The sequence below is a fragment of the Pituophis catenifer genome, unplaced genomic scaffold (assembly GCF_029215685.1).
Source record: "Pituophis catenifer annectens isolate HBS135680 unplaced genomic scaffold, rPitCat1.0.hap2 SCAF_2, whole genome shotgun sequence".
Taxonomy (NCBI): domain Eukaryota; kingdom Metazoa; phylum Chordata; class Lepidosauria; order Squamata; family Colubridae; genus Pituophis; species Pituophis catenifer.
Genome location: NW_027256882.1, coordinates 12,367,358 through 12,389,378, shown reverse-complemented (window position 1 = coordinate 12,389,378; position 22,021 = coordinate 12,367,358). Strand labels below are relative to the sequence as shown.

Here is a 22,021-nt window from a genome sequence, read left to right as displayed (position 1 = left end):
TCCCACAGAGAGGGCCTCCTCAGGATGCCGTCGGCCAGACAATGCCGGCTGGCGACCCCCAGGAGGAGAGCCTTCTCTGTGGTGGCACCTACCCTATGGAACAATCTACCCCCAGAGATACGAGTGATCTCCGACCTCCGGACGTTTCATCAGGCCCTAAAAACTTATTTTTTTCAGTTAGCCGGTCTGTCTTGATTTTAGGGTTAGTTTTAAAATTTTAATATTTATTTTAAATTGACAAGTTTTAAATTACGGGCCAAATTTATAAATTATTTTAACTCTATTTTTAACTGTAATGTTATGTATAGATGTTTTTATTTTGGTTGTTCACCACCCTGAGTCTGAAAGGAGAAGGGCGGTATAGAAATTTGAAAAAAAATAAAATAAAAAATAAAATAAAAAAATTTGTGACGTCAGCTCTTTCTTGAAGCCGGAATGCAAAGCAAAGCAAAGACGCGGCTATCGGGAGCTAACCCCAGCGTTCTTTTATAGAGCTGATTGCGAGGATGTGGTTCAAAACCCTAAACAGCTGGGTGTGATCGTAATTCCCGCCGCTACACTTTGGGCGCACAGTACTGACTTCATCCGCGCCAGCCGCTACCTCTCCGTTGGCGTCGCTGCTGACCGATCGCCGTTCCCACTAGGTCTCCGCGATCCCCAATAAGCACCTGTGCTCCATAGACTCCTAGTTGTGGGCCCTAACCCCACCACCAGCACCTCGTGACACCCGTACCTGCACCACCCCCCTGGGAAGCGCTGTGTTCATGGCTCAGCGTTTGTGGTCATGGTGTCGAGTGCTACTTGACGCTCAACAGCACGGCGGAAAGTGCGCAAATCCGGGATCCTCCGTATCTCCGGGGGGAGCTCGTTCAAAATGGCAGGTGCCCCCACAGAGAAGGCTCTTACCCTGGGGGCCGCCAGTCGACACTGTTTGACCGACGGCACGCCGAGGAACCCCTCTCTATGGGAGCGTACTGGCCGGTGAGAGGCTACTGGTGGCAGAAGGCAGTCTCGTAAGTACCCAGGTCCTAAGCCATGGAGCGCTCTAAAGGTGGTAAACAAAACCTTGAAGTGCACCCGGAAGACCACCAGGAGCCAGTGCAGCTCGCACAGGAGAGGTGTTACATGGGAACGCCACGTCGCTCCCATAACCACCCGCGTGGCCTCATTCAGGACCAGTTGCAGCCTCCGGGTGCTCCTCAAGAGGAGCCCCATGTAGAGAGCATTACAGTAGTCTAGGCGGGAAGTGACGAGGGAATGAGTGACCATGCATAAGGAGTCCCGATCCAGAAAGGGACGCAACTGGCAGATAAGGCGGACCTGATAGAAAGTCCTCCCGGCCACAGCCGTCAAATGCTCTTCTAAAGACAGCCGTGTATCCAGGAGGATGCCCAAGTTGTGAGCCCTCTCCGTGGGGGCCAATGACTCGCCCCCAATAGTCAGTGGGGGCCAACAACTCACCCCCAATAGTGAGGGCCAACGACTCGCCCCCAATAGTCAGTGATGGCACCAACTGACTATATCGGGATGCCGGAAACGACAGCCACTCAATCTTGGATGGGTTGAGCCTGAGTCTGTTTCTCCCCATCCAGATCCGCACAGCCTCCAGGCACCGGGACATCACTTCAAGGGCATCATTGGGGTGTTCCGGGGTGGAGATGTACAGTTGTGTATCATCAGCATCCTGATGGTACTTCACCCCGAAACCATGGATGATCTCACCCAGCGGCTTCACATAAATGTTGAACAGAAGGGGTGAGAGGACTGACCCCTGTGGCACCCCACATACAAGGCGCCTCGGGGTTGACCTCTGCCCCCCTGCCAACACAGACTGTGACCAGTTGGAGAGAAAGGAGGAGAACCACCGCAACACAGTGCCCCCCACCCCCAACTCTTCCAACCGGTGCAGCATGATACCATGGTCTATGTATCAAAAGCCACTGAGAGGTCTAATAGGACCAAGACAGAGGAACAACACCTGTCCCGAGCCCTCCAGAGATCATCGACCAACACGACAAATGCCGTTTCCGTGCTGTACCCATCCCTGAAGCCCGACTGGAACGGATCTAGATAAACAGTTTCATCCAGGTACTGGGGAAGATGTCGTGCCACCACACTCTCAACAACCTTCACCACAAAGCGAAGATTGGAGACTGGACTATAATTCACTAACACCGCCAAGTCCAGGGAAGGCTTCTTGAGGAGAGGCCTCACCACCGCCTCTTTCAAGGCGGCGGGAAAGTCACCCTCACTCAAGGAGGCATTAATAATACCCTGGAGCGAGCCTCGTGTAACCTCCCAAGAAGCCAGCACCAACCAGGAGGGACACGGGTCCAATAAACATGTGGCTGTGCTCAGTCTACCCAGAATCCTGTCGACGTCTTCGGGAGTCACGTTTTTTCCTGTCCCCAGCCTCCAGAGACTCCTAGAGAGGCTCCTAGAGACTCCGAGAGAGACTCCGAGAGGTTCTGGAGGATGGGGACAGCAAAAATTGTCACTTTCTGTCCCACTGAGATTTGGGAAATGGCCCCTTTCATCCTCCGTAAGGCCTCCAAGGGAGTGGGAAAGGCTGTTTTCGCCCTTTCCAGATGCATAGAAAGGATCTGGAACAAGATAAGAAAGAAAAACGGGCCTACCAGGCCATCATGTGCCAGGAGCGGGGGTGGGTGGGGATGCGTGGGGTGGGGATAGATCCTGACAGACTTGAACACTGGGCCCTATCTAACAAAATGAAAGTCAATGTAGAGAAAAGTAAAGTCCTACACTAAGGCAAGAAAAACCAAAAGTACACATATAGACTGGGTGAAACCAGGTTTAATAGCAATACCTGTGAGAAGGATCTTGGAGTCTTAGTGGACGACCATCTAAATATGAGCTAGCAGTGTGTGGTGGCAGCCAGAAAAGCCAATGCAATCCTAAATTGTATTAACAGAGGGATACAATCAAGATCAAGGGAGGTACTGATACCACTCTATAAAGCCCTAGTAAGACCACACCAAGAGTACTGCATCCAGTTTTGGTCACCACACTATAAAAAAGATGTTGAGACCATAGAAAAGGTGCAAAGAAGACCAACAAACATGTTTAGGGGACTGGAGACTAAAACAGATGATGAACGGTTACAGGAACTGGGCACGGCTAGTCTAGTGAAGAGAAGGATCGGGAGACATGATAGCACTGTTCCAATATTTGAGGGGCTGCCACAGAGAGGAGGGGGTGAAGCTGTTCCCCAAAGCACCTGAAGGCCAGACAAGGAATGATGGATGGAAACTGATCAAGCAGAGATTCAACCTAGAAACAAGGAGGAATTTTCTGACAGTGAGAACAATCCACCCATGGAACAGAAGTTGCCTTGGGAGGTTGTGGAGCTTCATCACTGGAGGCTTTCAAGAAGAGACTGGACTGCCATTTGTCAGAAATGGTGCAGGGTCTCCTGCTTGGGGAGGTTGGACTAGATGACCTACAAGGTCCCTTCCAACTCCCTTAATTTGTAATGTGTAACTTTGCTGCTCCGCATCCCTTTCCCTTCCCTCCTCCCATCCTGGGCTTCCTCCCCTCCCCCTCTCCCCCCCCCCTTTCTCTCCCTGGGGCAAAGGAGCAATGGACTCGCTGCCCAGCTGACCATCCCACGGGGGAGAGGGGGAGGGGTGGGTGGGGGTGGGGCAAGCAGGGGCACCCAGAGTGGGCGGCGCTCTCAGGCCTTTAGAGAGTGGGAGGAGCTGGACGGAGAGGGGAGGAGCTATAAGCGCTTCCTGTTTGGTTCTGTGCAGACTCCTGGCTGGGGTCGTTCCGGGGAGGGGGATCCAGGTGCGAGTGCGGCGGCGATCCTGGGCGCCTCTCTTGGGGAGCGGAGTCCGGGCGAGGAAGAGAGCCGCCTCTTTCCTATGGAGCGCCAGGTGAGAAGCTCCTTCCTCCCTTCCTCCCTTCTTCCCACCTGGGGAAATGCTCGGACAGGAGACCCTTCAATGCAGCTTCTTGGGGCGCTGCTAAGATCCTCCTGCAGTCCCCACTTTCTCCTTGGGGGAGATGATTATTACTATTATTACTATTCTTCCTGGTCGTTTCCCGTCCTTTTCCTTTTCTCTGGGGCCGTTTCAGATCCGGGAGGCTTGGAGTTCAAGGGCTGCGAAAGCGGCGGGGAGAAACGGGGGCGATCCCTCCCAGGAGCCCTTGTTTCCAGAGGAGCCGCCTCCGGAGGGAGCATCGGGGAAAGGCTCCTTCTGATGCCCTTTCATCTCTTTGCCCTCGTTGCTTTCATCCCTTCAATTCGTTTCCATTCTTCAATTTAACTGCGTTTTTAAAGTCTTGGGTGCATTTAAAGGCCTTTTCCTGGGGGCCACTGTTTCTCAGCCTTGGCAACTGTGTGGTATGTGGATTTCTGCTCCCAGAATTCTCCATGTGTGTTGAAGTCCACATATTTTACAGCTCCCAAGATTGGGAAAGGTTGCTGTAGGCCAGGGGTGGGGAACTAGGGCCCTTTTAGGACTGGTGGACTTCAACTCCCAGAATCCCCGAGCCAGCTGTGTCAGGAATTCTGGGAGTTGAAGTCCACCAGCAATAAAAGGGCCCAAATTTTCCTCTTTTACAGTGGGGTATTCCAAAGGGCAAGTCCCAGCTTTGAAAAGAGGATGGTGGACATTATATAAACATAGAATAACATACTTGGAGTTGGAAGGGACCTTGGAGGTCTTCTAGTCCAACCCCCTGTTTGAGGAGGAGGAGTCTATACCATTTCAGACAATTGGCTGTCCAGTCTCTTCTTAAAAGCCTCCAGTGACTTTAGTCAGGATTCTGGGGATCAAGATTCGTACCTTGAAATGGCTGAAATAAAGACCTATGTCCCATATCTGGGGAAGGTGAGAGAGAGAAACCACAACTGTCTTGCTAAAAATCCTTAAGGCTACAGGATGTTGGCATGGCTTCTTTGGTACCTTCCTTACTGTATCTCCTGTCAATCAAACAACTGTATTTCCTGCTGATGTCACTGAAATATAAAAGCATTAAAGAAATCATTCCAGATCTATCCCAGCCATTGTCCAAATCTGAATACAGGTATTCCTTGACGTAGGACCACAATCGAGCCCAGAATTTCTGTTGCTTGGCGCGATAGTGGCTAAGTGAGTTTTCCCCCTTTTTATGACCTTTCTTGCTACAGTTGTTAAGTGAACCCACTGCTGTTGTTCAGTTAGTAACACGTTAAGGGAATCTGGCTTCTCTATTGACTTTGCTTGTGGGAAGATTGCAATGGGATCACATGACCCTGGGACTCTGTAGCCGTTACAAATATGAGCCAGTTGCCCAGTGTCCAAATTTTGATCAGGTGACCATGGGGATGCTGCAAAGGTCCTGTGAAAAGCTGCCAGGAGTCAGTGTTTTTTCAGTGTCCTGGTAACTTTGAAGAGTCACTAAATGAATGGCTGTAATTCGAGGACTACCTGTATACGTGAGAGACAATTTGGACTCTGTCTGTTTGTTGGTGCCAGGCCAGATCTAGTACTCCTGACTAACAACTCAGCACAACTCCCTGGAAATGGGAGCGGATCTGCTTGAGGCCTCCAGAGTCCAGCTCTGAGGTGCTTTAATACATACATTCATGGCTGAGATAATCTGCCTCTGAATCCAATCCCTGGTCCTTCCACCCCTTTCAGTTTTCTTCTCACCCAGGGTGAGCTTCTATGTAATGTTGGTGTGGCTGCAAGGGACTCACATAAAGGGGTTCCCTAGTTAGCCTCGAAATACAGGCTGCTCAGGAATATCATTAGGATGTTTGATGGCAAACTTTTCCCTTGTTGTTGTTTTTTTCACTCCTAGACACTCTCGTGGCCTCGTCTTCATCCCCCGGAACCTCAGGTCTTTATAGCGGAGGCTTAACAATGGTTGAGCTTCCAAGGCAGGTAGGAGGATTCTTCCCTCCCCTCCCCAGATGTGCCAAACTCGCAATAACAGAATAACACAATTGGAAGGGGTCTTAGAGATCTTCTAGTCTATCCCCGTTTCAAGCAGGAGACCCGATACCATTTCAGACAAGTGGGTGTCCAGTCTGTCCTTAAAAACCTCCAGCCTACAACTTCTGAAGGCAAACCGTTCCATTAGTCAATTGTTCTCACTGGCAGGAAGTTTCTCCTTAATTCCAGGTTGCCTTTCTCCATGATTAGTTTCCATCCATTGTTTCTTGTCCTGCTTTCTGGTGCTTTGGAAAATAAGTTGAGCCCTTCTTGTTTGCGGCAGCCCCAGAAATACTGGAACACGGCTATCATGTCTCCCCTAGTCCTTCTTTTCTCCAGACTAGCCATATCCAGTTTCTGCAACCGTTTTTCATATGTTTTAGTCTCAAGGCCTTTAATCCTTAGTTGCTCTTTGCACTTTTTCCAAAGTCTCCACATCTTTTTGGTAATGTTGTGACCAAAACTGAACTCGGTATTCCAGATGTGGTCTTTACTAAGGATTTTTAAAAAGTGTTGACCATGAAAGCCTAAAGTAAAAAGTAAAGTCCAGACTTTTGCACAGAAATTAAATGGTGAACCCACTTGATTTGGAAGGATTCATTGGCTCACCACACTGGGTACCATTAACCCAGATGTCCAGATAAAGACACTGACACAGACTTGTAGATTTTATATAAATATAAATATGTTTAACCTACAAATTTATCGCAGTCTTTGTCATCATCCAGAAAGGAAGAACATAAGATAGTCAGGAACATCATGAGGTAAATCTAAAACATTATGCAGAACACAGAGAAGGAAAAAAGGAGGGAAAAAAGGGAAACACCCCTTTATACTTACAGTAACCAATCATAGCGTAGATTGCATCATGCATGAGTCAGCACTCTCTAACTAATCAGTTACAATTGTGTTCCGGCCTATTTGTACACTTTACTGTTTCAGATTCTAAATTCAATATCCTAACATGTTTGTTTGCCCTACTTGAAAACTAGAGGTTTTTCATAAAGAAGTAGACTCAAATGTAATTCATTGAAGTGTTCATTGTTAGGAAGGTTCATGGAATACGTTGTGGTTTCTCTCCTCTCCCTGTGTCAGGATTTGGTATCGCTTGAGGATGTAGCTGTGTTTTTCTCCGTGGAGGAGTGGGCCCTGCTGGATTCTGAGCAAAAAGCCCTGTACCAAGAGGTCATGCTGGAAAACAAGAGGAACATGGCCTCCTTAGGTAAGAGATTCTGTTGAGATATTTACATTTAGGAACCAAAGGTCAAATCTTATATCAACTTAATAACAAGCATAGCATCATGCTTTGAACAAATGGGAGTTTGGAAGAATATTGACAAGTGTTCAAATACAGCAATGGTGCTTGATCCTTTTCACACCTAAGTTTGTTTTAACTTTTCTTTTTTTCTGTTACAAGCAGATGACGGACGGGAGATGGAGGATTCTGGCCAAGAGGCAGCAGCACCCTTGCCAAAAGACAAAAAGGAAATTGCAGAAAAAATATATGGAAAGCAAAGTTCTGAGGAAAAGCAGTTAACGGGGAAGCTGGAGAATTGCTCTGGTTTCCCTTGTCCAGATCCCAATGTCTTATTGGACGGAGATGATTGCCAAGAAAAAGGAGAGTGTTCAAGGTGTGGGAAAACCCTTCGAGATGAATTGGGATTATGTGAGTGTTGCGAAAGCCCTGCTGGAGAGAAACAAGATGAAAGCAGGGAACACTCCAGAGGGACCCTTCCTCCTCCTTTACATGAAAGCATACAAGAAGGAGGGGAAATGTACAAATGTACGGAGTGTGCAGAAAGCTTCGATACAAGCCGCTCCCTTGCATCACATAAAAAAATTCACAAAGCAGAGGATCCACACAAATGTCTGGATTGTGGAAGGACCTTCAGGCAGAAAAATCATCTTAATTCACATAAGAGGGTCCACGAAGAGAAGCAGCAGCATCAATGCATCACCTGTGGAAAGACCTTCAGAAACAGCACCTCCCTTACTTCCCATCAAAGCATCCACAGAGAAGAGAAGTTGCATAAATGCAGGAAGGGTAGAACGAGCCTTACTTGGAGCAAGAAACCAAATTCCCAGAAAAAAAGCCGCACTGGAAATAAATCATGTAAATGCCTGGAATGTGGGAAGAGCTTCCGCTCTGCAAGTCACCTCACTTACCATAATAGGATCCATACAGGGGAAAAGCCGTATCATTGCACAGTGTGTGGGAAGAGTTTCACCCAAAAAGGCAATTTCAATTCTCATAAGAGGATCCACACTGGAGAGAAGCCGTATAAATGCAAAGAGTGTGGAAAATGCTTCAGGACCACCGATTCCCTTACTTGCCTTAATAGGATTCACACAGAGGAGAAACCCTATGAATGTTTAGAGTGTGGAAAAAGCTTCAATAGACGTGATACGCTAACTAAACATAATAGGATGCATAAAGGAGAGAAACCTTATAAATGCCTGCAGTGTGGAAAGAGCTTCAGTCAAAAAGTTCATCTTAAGTCACACGAGAGGACCCACACGGGGGAAAAACCACTTCAATGCATGGAGTGTGGAAAGCGCTTCAGTTGCTCTTCACATCTTATGGTCCATCACCGAATCCACACGGGAGAGAAGCCCTTTCAGTGCCTGCAGTGTGGAAAGCGCTTTGCCTATTCTAGTGGCCTTCATGCCCATGAACGGACCCACACAGGGGAGAAACCGTACAAATGCATGGAGTGTGGAAAGAGCTTCCGTAAATCCAGCCACTTAACATCCCATAGAAGTGTCCACAGTGGAGAGAAACCACATCGATGCACCGAGTGTGGGAAGTGCTTCAATCAAAAAAGTAACCTTAATACCCATAAAAGGACCCACACGGGTGAAAAGCCTTATAAGTGCATCGAATGTGGCAAATGCTTCACTGAATTGTGTTACCTCACTTACCACAAAAGGCTCCACACTGGGGAGCAACCATATGAATGCCGTACATGTGGAAAGAGCTTCAATGCAAAAAGAAGCTATATCCTACATAGCAGAACCCACACTGGGGAGAAACCATATCAGTGCCAGGAGTGTGGAAAACGCTTCATTGATACTGGAGCACTGACGATCCATAAAAGGATTCACACAGGGGAGAAACCCTATAAGTGCACCGAGTGTGACATGAGTTTCAGAATAAGAAGTAGCCTTCGTAGCCACAAGAGGACCCACACTGGGGAGAAACCGTATACATGTTATGAGTGCGGAAAAAGCTTTAGTCACAATAATTCACTCAGGTACCATAGAAGGCTTCACTCAGGGGAGAAACCCTATAAATGCCTGGAGTGTGGAGAATGTTATAATGAGAGTGGCACTCTTACCTACCACATGAGGATCCACACAGGGGAGAAACCATTTAAATGCATTGAGTGTGGAAAGAGTTTCAGAGACGGAAAGACTCTTACACGTCATAAAAGAATCCACACAGGGGAGAAGCCGTTTAAATGCATTGAGTGTGGAAAGAGTTTCAAAGACGCAAGTAATCTTAGGTGTCATAAAAGAATCCACGCAGGGGAGAAGCCGTATAAGTGTGTGGAGTGTGGAAAGAAATTCAGAACCTGTAGTGAATTTAATAGACATAAAAAGGCGCACAGCAGGAAAAGACGATGCTAATTGGTTTGTGTTGATTCTCAAAATTTACTTCATTCCCAGGAGAATCTGTAAAAATGCATAGTGTATGGAAAAGGGGTTCCAAAGCAGTAGACTTTTTTGATCCATTAAAAATAAGAATTTCCTTTTATAATTAGGAAATAAGTTTTGGATACCGTGTTTTCCCCGAAATAAAACTTGCTTACATTTTTTTGGGCTCAAAAATAAGCCCTAGGTCTTTTTTTTGGGGGGGGGGACACAATTTCAGGTTAATCAGCCCAGCTGTTCACTTTGCACCCCCTGGCGCATGCAGAAAAGGCGGAAAGGGGGAACAACGTTATCTGGCAGCTGCTACATCCTGGAATAATATCAACCCAGAAAGAATAAAATGGCGCAGGGAATTAGAGAAATGATGGAAATGATGTACTCGTCATGGAAAATGGAAATAAGAGAAATAATTACAATGTTACATGGAGAATCGAAACTTGAGGACCCAAAAATTGAAATAGAGCATGCTCAAACTGACAAGGAAATAAAGACAGAGAAGTAAGATACAGAGACTGAAAATAAAAAAGAAGATAAAGACAATGAGATTAGTTTTGAAAAACTAATTGAATATGTGAATAGCAACAATAAAAAGGAGGTTTTTAGAGATTACATTGCGATTAACAATGGAAAAAACAAAAAGGATGGAAGGAGACAAAGAAGAAAAGAAGGGTGGAATAGAAACATAAAAAACTTAAATGATTACACTGGGATTAACAGTGAAAAGATAAAAAAGAGAGAAAAAGGGTGGAAAACCACAGGAAATGCAGGGCAAAATAGAAGAGTCCAGGATTATGAAATAGGAGAGTTCAAGATTTTAAAGCGCAAAAGAAAAAAAGGGGAAAGAAAAAGGCAAAAATAAAAATGAAAAGGGAGAAAAAGATAGAAATGAAAGAGAAATAGGCTATATATACTTAGAATTGAAATATGAATTGTAGTAAGAAATGGGAAATCGTATGATTGTAAAAATGAATAATAATTGGAATATTTTTATTTGCATTTTTGAAATTTAGATAACGATAAGTTTTTAGAAATATGAATAAATTTAAACTGTAATAATTGAAATACCTTTAATAGTATATGGTGGTGAAAGTAGATATGACTACCGTATTTTTCGGTGAATAAGATGCACCTTTTTACCCCCCAAAAGGGGGTGAAAATCTGGGTGCGTCTTATACGCCAAATGTAGCCCTGCCTACTCGCCGGCTGCCACCCTTCGGCCGTTTTTGGGCAGTTCCAGGCGGCAGGGATCGGGGTCGGGGCACAGCCTGAGGAACAACCCTCTTCCGGACGGTCTGGGGTGGGGAATCCGGCCGGCAGCTTTGGGGAACAAGACGAGTGCCATGATTTGCGGCTGGTCACCGCTCTAGCCACCCAGCGGGCAGCTCAGGGCAGACTGGCTGCGATGACTTCACTCCCCAGCAATGTGAGGAGCCTCCGCCACCGCTGCCTAAGCCCTTTGTGTGCCCAGAAGCCAAGTGAGCCGAACGGGAGCTCCTAAAGTCAAACACCCCTCTTTTCCAGGCACCGCTGCCCGGATTCCCCAATCCAATTTTCAGAGCTGCGTTTCAGGCGGCGGGCGGCCAGTTCCCCTGCAATGTGCAGCCGGGAACAGGAAACCGTTCTGGATTCAGGGTGGGGATTGCAGCGCTGCCACCTGAAAGTGTTTTTCTTCCCATTGCACATTGCAGAGCCACGCGGCAACGGGAATAGATAGAGGAGAATAAATATGATGACAAAAAGGAAGTATAGAAATCGTAAATTTAGTTAAAATGACTAAACACAGTTTAAATTTGTGAATCGGCCAAATACTCTGTTCAGAGAAAATACGTTTGTATGTTTGTATGTGTGTTTGTGTAAAAAATAAAAAAAACTTTTTTTTAAAAAAAAAGATGAAGTCGGAGACAATGACACAGACTTGTTGCTTTTATATAAATATAAATATATTTAACCTACAAATTTACAGCAGTCTTTGTCATCATCCAGGAACATCAATGAGGTAAGTCTAACACCGTGATGGCCAACCTATGGCATGGGTGCCACAGGTGACATGAGTAGCCATATCAGTGGGCACGCGAGTTCAACTCTGGCGTGAAACAGACTGTTTCCTGTCTCTGGAGGGCTGGGGGGTGGGGAAGGCCCGTTTTTTGCTGTCCCCAGCCTCCAGAGCCTCTCTAGGAAGTTGGCAAATGGGCCGTTTTCGGCCTCCGGAGGGGTGAGGAAGGCCGTTTTCGTCCTCCCCAGACCTCTAGAGAGGGTCTGCAGGCTGGGGACAGCAAAAAACAGGCCTTCTGGTCCCACCGGAAGTTGGCAAACAGGCCTCCAGGTGGGTGGGGAAGGTCCTTCCCAGACTCCTAGGAAGGCTCTAGAGCCAAGTGAGAGAGAGAAAAGGACCTACCGGGCCATCATGTGCCAGAAGCGGGGGTGGTGGTGTTTGCACATGCATGCGGGGGGGGGGGGGCGCATAGAATTATGGATGTGGGCACGTAGGTGCACGAACCCCCTACCCGCCCCCCACTCCTGGCACACGATGGTGAAAAGGTTAGCCATCACTGGTCTAACACATCATGCAGAACACACAGAAGGGAAAAAAAGTGTTGGCTTTCTTCCCTTTCATCATTTTTATTGTACAGCAATCTTTCTCCTCAAACCTACCACCTCTCTCTTTTCTTTCCTTCTTACTTTCTCTTCCCCCCACCCTCCTCTTCTCCCTACTTCCTTTCTCCTTCTCCTCCTCTCTTCCTCCCTCTCTTACCCTCACTCCTACTCTAATTTCCCTTCCCTTCCTTCATCCCTCTCTATTGCTGCATCCTTTTATGCATATGGACTACTCAGAGGGCTGAAAAAGTTATTTTTGGCTGGTCCTCGCACTTTTGACCAGTCCTCGAACTTACGACTGTCCCCACATTTTACATTTTTGCCCTATCATGTGATCATGGTGAAGAGAAGCAGTTGTAAAATGAATGACATGGTTGTTAAGAATGCTGCACGGGCATAAATGTGCGGATGGTCATAAGTGTGAGGACCAGTCAAAAGTGCGAGGACCTGTCAGAAATGACTTTTTTCAGCCCTCTGAGTAGTCTCTATACACATAGCCATGGCCACCCGGTCACATGACCAGCTAGCCATGGCCACCCAGTCACATGAAATCCAAGCCACACCCACAAAATAAGCCACACCCACAACGGTGTCCCGCTTTACCAATGTTAAAATCTGGTCACCTTAATCTTGGAGTCTTAGTGGACAACCATCTAAATATAAGCTAGCAGTGTGTGGTGGCAGCCAGAAAAGCCAATGCAATCCTAAATTGCATTAACAGAGGGATACAATCAAGATCAAGGGAGGTACTGATACCACTTCATAAAGCCCTAGTAAGACCACACCAAGAGTACTGCATCCAGTTTTGGTCACCACACTATAAAAAAGATGTTGAGACTGTAGAAAAAATTCAAAGAAGACCAACAAACATGATTAGGGGACTGGAGACTAAAACATGATGAATGGTTACAGGAACTGGGCACGGCTAGTCTAGGGAAGAGAAGGACCAGGGGAGACAGGATAGCACTGTTCCAATATTTGAGGGGCTGCCACAGAGAGGAGGGGGTGAAGCTGTTTCCCAAAGCACCTGAAGGCCAGACAAGGAATGATGGATGGAAACTGATCAAGGAGAGATTCAACCTAGAAACCAGGAGGAATTTTCTGACAGTGAGAACAATCCACCCATGGAACAGAAGTTGCCTTGGGAGGTTGTGGGAGCTTCATCACTGGAGGCTTTCAAGAAGAGACTGGACTGCCATTTGTCAGAAATGGTGCAGGGTCTCCTGCTTGGGGAGGTTGGACTAGATGACCTACAAGGTCCCTTCCAACTCCCTTAATTTGTAATCTGTAACTTTGCTGCTCCGCATCCCTTTCGCTTCCCTCCTCCCATCCTGGGCTTCCTCCCCTCCCCCTCTCCCCCGGTTCTCTCCCTGGGGCAAAGAAGCAATGGACTCGCTGCCCAGCTGACCATCCCACGGGGGAGAGGGGTGGGGGGAGGGGGAGGGGCAAGCAGGGGAACCCGAGTGGGCGGCGCTCTCAGGCCTTTAGAGAGTGGGAGGAGCTGGACGGAGAGGGGAGGAGCTACAAGCGCTTCCTGTCTGGTTCTGTGCAGACTCCTGGCTGGGGTCGTTCCGGGGAGGGGGATCCAGGTGCGAGTCCGGCGGCGATCCTGGGCGCCTCTCTTGGGGAGCGGAGTCCGGGCGAGGAAGAGAGCCGCCTCTTTCCTATGGAGCGCCAGGTGAGAAGCTCCTTCCTCCCTTCCTTCCTTCCTTCTTCCCACCTGGGGAAATGCTCGGACAGGAGACCCTTCAGTGCAGCTTCTTGGGGCGCTGCTAAGATCCTCCTGCAGTCCCCACTTTCTCCTTGGGGAGATTATTATTATTATTATTTCCTGGCCCTTCCTGGTCGTTTCCCGTCCTTTTCCTTTTCTCTGGGGCCGTTTCAGATCCGGGAGGCTTGGAGTTCAAGGGCTGCGAAAGCGGCGGGGAGAAAAGGGGGCGATCCCTCCCAGGAGCCCTTGTTTCGAGAGGAGCCGCCTCCGGAGGGAGCATCGGGGAAAGGCTCCTTCTGATGCCCTTTCATCTCTTTGCCCTCGTTGCTTTCATCCCTTCAATTCGTTTCCATTCTTCAATTTAACTGGGTTTTTAGAGTCTTGGGTGCATTTAAAGGCCTTTTCCTGTGGGCCACTGTTTCTCAGCCTTGGCAACTGTGTGGTATGTGGATTTCTGCTCCCAGAATTCTCCATGTGTGTTGAAGTCCACATATTTTACAGCTCCCAAGATTGGGAAAGGTTGCTGTAGGCCAGGGGTGGGGAACTAGGGCCCTTTTAGGACTGGTGGACTTCAACTCCCAGAATCCCCGAGCCAGCTGTGTCAGGAATTCTGGGAGTTGAAGTCCACCAGCAATAAAAGAGCCCTAATTTTCCTCTTTTACAGTGGGGTATTCCAAAGGGCAAGTCCCAGCTTTGAAAAGAGTTTCTATCATCTGATAAGGAAAATGAACATTATATAAACATAAATAACATACTTGGGGTTGGAAGGGACCTTGGAGGTCTTCTAGTCCAACCCCCTGTTTGAGGAGGAGGAGTCTATACCATTTCAGACAATTGGCTGTCCAGTCTCTTCTTAAAAGCCTCCAGTGACCTTAATCAGGATTCTGGAGATCAAGATTCGTACCTTGAAATGGCTGAAATAAAGACCTGTGTCCCATATCTGGGGAAGGTGAGAGAGAGAAACCACAACTGTCTTGCTAAAAATCCTTAAGGCTACAGGATGTTGGCATGGCTTCTTTGGTACCTTCCTTACTGTATCTCCTGTCAATCAAACAACTGTATTTCCTGCTGATGTCACTGAAATATAAAAGCATGAAAGAAATCATTCCAGATCTATCCCAGCCATTGTCCAAATCTGAATACAGGTATTCCTTGACGTAGGACCACAATCGAGCCCAGAATTTCTGTTGCTTGGCGCGATAGTGGCTAAGTGAGTTTTCCCCCTTTTTATGACCTTTCTTGCTACAGTTGTTAAGTGAACCCACTGCTGTTGTTCAGTTAGTAACACGGTGGTTAAGGGAATCTGGCTTCTCTATTGACTTTGCTTGTGGGAAGATTGCAATGGGATCACATGACCCTGGGACTCTGTAGCCGTTACAAATGTGAGCCAGTTGCCCAGTGTCCAAATTTTGATCAGGTGACCATGGGGATGCTGCAAAGGTCCTGTGAAAAGCTGCCAGGAGTCAGTGTTTTTTCAGTGTCCTGGTAACTTTGAAGAGTCACTAAATGAATGGCTGTAATTCGAGGACTACCTGTATACGTGAGAGACAATTTGGACTCTGTCTGTTTGTTGGTGCCAGGCCAGATCTAGTACTCCTGACTAACAACTCAGCACAACTCCCTGGAAGTGGGAGCGGATCTGCTTGAGGCCTCCAGAGTCCAGCTCTGAGGTGCTTTAATACATACATTCATGGCTGAGATAATCTGCCTCTGAATCCAATCCCTGGTCCTTCCACCCCTTTCAGTTTTCTTCTCACCCAGGGTGAGCTTCTATGTAATGTTGGTGTGGCTGCAAGGGACTCACATAAAGGGGTTCCCTAGTTAGCCTCGAAATACAGGCTGCTCAGGAATATCATTAGGATGTTTGATGGCAAACTTTTCCCTTGTTGTTGTTTTTTTCACTCCTAGACACTCTCGTGGCCTCGTCTTCATCCCCCGGAACCTCAGGTCTTTATAGCGGAGGCTTAACAATGGTTGAGCTTCCAAGGCAGGTAGGAGGATTCTTCCCTCCCCTCCCCAGATGTGCCAAACTCGCAATAACAGAATAACACAATTGGAAGGGGTCTTAGAGATCTTCTAGTCTATCCCCGTTTCAAGCAGGAGACCCGATACCATTTCAGACAAGTGGGTGTCCAGTCTGTCCTTAAAAACCTCCAGCCCACAACTTCTGAAGGCAAACCGTTCCATTAGTTAATTGTTCTCACTGCCAGGAAGTTTCTCCTTAATTCCAGGTTGCCTTTCTCCATGATTAGTTTCCATCCATTGTTTCTTGTCCTGCTTTCTGGTGCTTTGGAAAATAAGTTGAGCCCTTCTTGTTTGCGGCAGCCCCAGAAATACTGGAACACGGCTATCATGTCTCCCCTAGTCCTTCTTTTCTCTAGACTAGCCATATCCAGTTTCTGCAACCGTTTTTCATATGTTTTAGTCTCAAGGCCTTTAATCCTTAGTTGCTCTTTGCACTTTTTCCAAAGTCTCCACATCTTTTTGGTAATGTTGTGACCAAAACTGAACTCGGTATTCCAGATGTGGTCTGGAATTACTAAGGATTTTTAAAAAGTGTTGACCATGAAAGCCTAAAGTAAAAAGTAAAGTCCAGACTTTTGCACAGAAATTAAATGGTGAACCCACTTGATTTGGAAGGATTCATTGGCTCACCACACTGGGTACCATTAACCCAGATGTCCAGATAAAGACACTGACACAGACTTGTAGATTTTATATAAATATAAATATGTTTAACCTACAAATTTATCGCAGTCTTTGTCATCATCCAGAAAGGAAGAACATAAGATAGTCAGGAACATCATGAGGTAAATCTAAAACATTATGCAGAACACAGAGAAGGAAAAAAGGAGGGAAAAAAGGGAAACACCCCTTTATACTTACAGTAACCAATCATAGCGTAGATTGCATCATGCATGAGTCAGCACTCTCTAACTAATCAGTTACAATTGTGTTCCGGCCTATTTGTACACTTTACTGTTTCAGATTCTAAATTCAATATCCTAACATGTTTGTTTGCCCTACTTGAAAACTAGAGGTTTTTCATAAAGAAGTAGACTCAAATGTAATTCATTGAAGTGTTCATTGTTAGGAAGGTTCATGGAATACGTTGTGGTTTCTCTCCTCTCCCTGTGTCAGGATTTGGTATCGCTTGAGGATGTAGCTGTGTTTTTCTCCATGGAGGAGTGGGCCCTGCTGGATTCTGAGCAAAAAGCCCTGTACCAAGAGGTCATGCTGGAAAACAAGAGGAACATGGCCTCCTTAGGTAAGAGATTCTGTTGAGATATTTACATTTAGGAGCCAAAGGTCAAATCTTATATCAACTTAATAACAAGCATAGCATCATGTTTTGAACAAATGGGAGTTTGGAAGAATATTGACAAGTGTTCAAATACAGCAATGGTGCTTGATCCTTTTCACACCTAAGTTTGTTTTAACTTTTCTTTTTTTCTGTTACAAGCAGATGACGGACGGGAGATGGAGGATTCTGGCCAAGAGGCAGCAGCACCCTTGCCAAAAGACAAAAAGGAAATTGCAGAAAAAATATATGGAAAGCAAAGTTCTGAGGAAAAGCAGTTAACGGGGAAGCTGGAGAATTGCTCTGGTTTCCCTTGTCCAGATCCCAATGTCTTATTGGACGGAGATGATTGCCAAGAAAAAGGAGAGTGTTCAAGGTGTGGGAAAACCCTTCGAGATGAATTGGGATTATGTGAGTGTTGCGAAAGCCCTGCTGGAGAGAAACAAGATGAAAGCAGGGAACACTCCAGAGGGACCCTTCCTCCTCCTTTACATGAAAGCATACAAGAAGGAGGGGAAATGTACAAATGTACGGAGTGTGCAGAAAGCTTCGATACAAGCCGCTCCCTTGCATCACATAAAAAAATTCACAAAGCAGAGGATCCACACAAATGTCTGGATTGTGGAAGGACCTTCAGGCAGAAAAATCATCTTAATTCACATAAGAGGGTCCACGAAGAGAAGCAGCAGCATCAATGCATCACCTGTGGAAAGACCTTCAGAAACAGCACCTCCCTTACTTCCCATCAAAGCATCCACAGAGAAGAGAAGTTGCATAAATGCAGGAAGGGTAGAACGAGCCTTACTTGGAGCAAGAAACCAAATTCCCAGAAAAAAAGCCGCACTGGAAATAAATCATGTAAATGCCTGGAATGTGGGAAGAGCTTCCGCTCTGCAAGTCACCTCACTTACCATAATAGGATTCATACAGGGGAAAAGCCGTATCATTGCACAGTGTGTGGGAAGAGTTTCACCCAAAAAGGCAATTTCAATTCTCATAAGAGGATCCACACTGGAGAGAAGCCGTATAAATGCACAGAGTGTGGAAAATGCTTCAGGACCACCGATTCCCTTACTTGCCATAATAGGATTCACACAGAGGAGAAACCCTATGAATGTTTAGAGTGTGGAAAAAGCTTCAATAGACGTGATACGCTAACTAAACATAATAGGATGCATAAAGGAGAGAAACCTTATAAATGCCTGCAGTGTGGAAAGAGCTTCAGTCAAAAAGTTCATCTTAAGTCACACGAGAGGACCCACACGGGGGAAAAACCACTTCAATGCATGGAGTGTGGAAAGCGCTTCAGTTGCTCTTCACATCTTATGGTCCATCACCGAATCCACACGGGAGAGAAGCCCTTTCAGTGCCTGCAGTGTGGAAAGCGCTTTGCCTATTCTAGTGGCCTTCATGCCCATGAACGGACCCACACAGGGGAGAAACTGTACAAATGCATGGAGTGTGGAAAGAGCTTCCGTAAATCCAGCCACTTAACATCCCATAGAAGTGTCCACAGTGGAGAGAAACCACATCGATGCACCGAGTGTGGGAAGTGCTTCAATCAAAAAAGTAACCTTAATACCCATAAAAGGACCCACACGGGTGAAAAGCCTTATAAGTGCATCGAATGTGGCAAATGCTTCACTGAATTGTGTTACCTCACTTACCACAAAAGGCTCCACACTGGGGAGCAACCATATGAATGCCGTACATGTGGAAAGAGCTTCAATGCAAAAAGAAGCTATATCCTACATAGCAGAACCCACACTGGGGAGAAACCATATCAGTGCCAGGAGTGTGGAAAACGCTTCATTGATACTGGAGCACTGACGATCCATAAAAGGATTCACACAGGGGAGAAACCCTATAAGTGCACCGAGTGTGACATGAGTTTCAGAATAAGAAGTAGCCTTCGTAGCCACAAGAGGACCCACACTGGGGAGAAACCGTATACATGTTATGAGTGCGGAAAAAGCTTTAGTCACAATAATTCACTCAGGTACCATAGAAGGCTTCACTCAGGGGAGAAACCCTATAAATGCCTGGAGTGTGGAGAATGTTATAATGAGAGTGGCACTCTTACCTACCACATGAGGATCCACACAGGGGAGAAACCATTTAAATGCATTGAGTGTGGAAAGAGTTTCAGAGACGGAAAGACTCTTACACGTCATAAAAGAATCCACACAGGGGAGAAGCCGTTTAAATGCATTGAGTGTGGAAAGAGTTTCAAAGACGCAAGTAATCTTAGGTGTCATAAAAGAATCCACGCAGGGGAGAAGCCGTATAAGTGTGTGGAGTGTGGAAAGAAATTCAGAACCTGTAGTGAATTTAATAGACATAAAAAGGCGCACAGCAGGAAAAGACGATGCTAATTGGTTTGTGTTGAATCTCAAAATTTACTTCATTCCCAGGAGAATCTGTAAAAATGCATAGTGTATGGAAAAGGGGTTCCAAAGCAGTAGACTTTTTTGATCCATTAAAAATAAGAATTTCCTTTTATAATTAGGAAATAAGTTTTGGATACCGTGTTTTCCCCGAAATAAAACTTGCTTACATTTTTTTGGGCTCAAAAATAAGCCCTAGGTCTTTTTTTTGGGGGGGGGACACAATTTCAGGTTAATCAGCCCAGCTGTTCACTTTGCACCCCCTGGCGCATGCAGAAAAGGCGGAAAGGGGGAACAACGTTATCTGGCAGCTGCTACATCCTGGAATAATATCAACCCAGAAAGAATAAAATGGCGCAGGGAATTAGAGAAATGATGGAAATGATGTACTCGTCATGGAAAATGGAAATAAGAGAAATAATTACAATGTTACATGGAGAATCGAAACTTGAGGACCCAAAAATTGAAATAGAGCATGCTCAAACTGACAAGGAAATAAAGACAGAGAAGTAAGATACAGAGACTGAAAATAAAAAAGAAGATAAAGACAATGAGATTAGTTTTGAAAAACTAATTGAATATGTGAATAGCAACAATAAAAAGGAGGTTTTTAGAGATTACATTGCGATTAACAATGGAAAAAACAAAAAGGATGGAAGGAGACAAAGAAGAAAAGAAGGGTGGAATAGAAACATAAAAAACTTAAATGATTACACTGGGATTAACAGTGAAAAGATAAAAAAGAGAGAAAAAGGGTGGAAAACCACAGGAAATGCAGGGCAAAATAGAAGAGTCCAGGATTATGAAATAGGAGAGTTCAAGATTTTAAAGCGCAAAAGAAAAAAAGGGGAAAGAAAAAGGCAAAAATAAAAATGAAAAGGGAGAAAAAGATAGAAATGAAAGAGAAATAGGCTATATATACTTAGAATTGAAATATGAATTGTAGTAAGAAATGGGAAATCGTATGATTGTAAAAATGAATAATAATTGGAATATTTTTATTTGCATTTTTGAAATTTAGATAACGATAAGTTTTTAGAAATATGAATAAATTTAAACTGTAATAATTGAAATACCTTTAATAGTATATGGTGGTGAAAGTAGATATGACTACCGTATTTTTCGGTGAATAAGATGCACCTTTTTACCCCCCAAAAGGGGGTGAAAATCTGGGTGCGTCTTATACGCCAAATGTAGCCCTGCCTACCCGCCGGCTGCCACCCTTCGGCCGTTTTTGGGCAGTTCCAGGCGGCAGGGATCGGGGTCGGGGCACAGCCTGAGGAACAACCCTCTTCCGGACGGTCTGGGGTGGGGAATCCGGCCGGCAGCTTTGGGGAACAAGACGAGTGCCATGATTTGCGGCTGGTCACCGCTCTAGCCACCCAGCGGGCAGCTCAGGGCAGACTGGCTGCGATGACTTCACTCCCCAGCAATGTGAGGAGCCTCCGCCACCGCTGCCTAAGCCCTTTGTGTGCCCAGAAGCCAAGTGAGCCGAACGGGAGCTCCTAAAGTCAAACACCCCTCTTTTCCAGGCACCGCTGCCCGGATTCCCCAATCCAATTTTCAGAGCTGCGTTTCAGGCGGCGGGCGGCCAGTTCCCCTGCAATGTGCAGCCGGGAACAGGAAACCGTTCTGGATTCAGGGTGGGGATTGCAGCGCTGCCACCTGAAAGTGTTTTTCTTCCCATTGCACATTGCAGAGCCACGCGGCAACGGGAATAGATAGAGGAGAATAAATATGATGACAAAAAGGAAGTATAGAAATCGTAAATTTAGTTAAAATGACTAAACACAGTTTAAATTTGTGAATCGGCCAAATACTCTGTTCAGAGAAAATACGTTTGTATGTTTGTATGTGTGTTTGTGTAAAAAATAAAAAAAACTTTTTTTAAAAAAAAAAGATGAAGTCGGAGACAATGACACAGACTTGTTGCTTTTATATAAATATAAATATATTTAACCTACAAATTTACAGCAGTCTTTGTCATCATCCAGGAACATCAATGAGGTAAGTCTAACACCGTGATGGCCAACCTATGGCATGGGTGCCACAGGTGACATGAGTAGCCATATCAGTGGGCACGCGAGTTCAACTCTGGCGTGAAACAGACTGTTTCCTGTCTCTGGAGGGCTGGGGGGTGGGGAAGGCCCGTTTTTTGCTGTCCCCAGCCTCCAGAGCCTCTCTAGGAAGTTGGCAAATGGGCCGTTTTCGGCCTCCGGAGGGGTGAGGAAGGCCGTTTTCGTCCTCCCCAGACCTCTAGAGAGGGTCTGCAGGCTGGGGACAGCAAAAAACAGGCCTTCTGGTCCCACCGGAAGTTGGCAAACAGGCCTCCAGGTGGGTGGGGAAGGTCCTTCCCAGACTCCTAGGAAGGCTCTAGAGCCAAGTGAGAGAGAGAAAAGGACCTACCGGGCCATCATGTGCCAGAAGC

General features: G+C 46.2%; 2 protein-coding genes across 2 annotated transcripts in view; one reads left to right on the top strand and one right to left on the bottom strand.

Moving 5' to 3' along the window:
- LOC139309847 (zinc finger protein 721-like) overlaps nt 1-22,021 on the bottom strand; it is a 145,430-nt gene that overhangs the window by 62,104 nt on the left and 61,305 nt on the right. The gene's annotated exons all lie outside the window — the stretch shown is intronic.
- Nucleotides 7,380-21,444, top strand: LOC139311731 (zinc finger protein 721-like). Its single transcript, XM_070936219.1, has 2 exons — nt 7,380-9,199; nt 18,105-21,444. The coding sequence occupies exons 1-2, from the start codon at nt 7,380-7,382 to the stop codon at nt 19,579-19,581; spliced, it is 3,297 nt and encodes a 1,098-aa protein (XP_070792320.1). The 3' UTR covers nt 19,582-21,444.

Excerpts from the sequence above, each read along its gene's own strand:
- LOC139311731 (XM_070936219.1), top strand. The coding sequence starts at position 7,380 with ATGGAGGATTCTGGCCAAGAGGCAGCAGCACCCTTGCCAAAAGACAAA. Across the intron at positions 9,200-18,104 it reads AGTCACAATAATTCACTCAG|TCACCTCACTTACCATAATA; the intron begins GTACCATAGAAG and ends CCGCTCTGCAAG.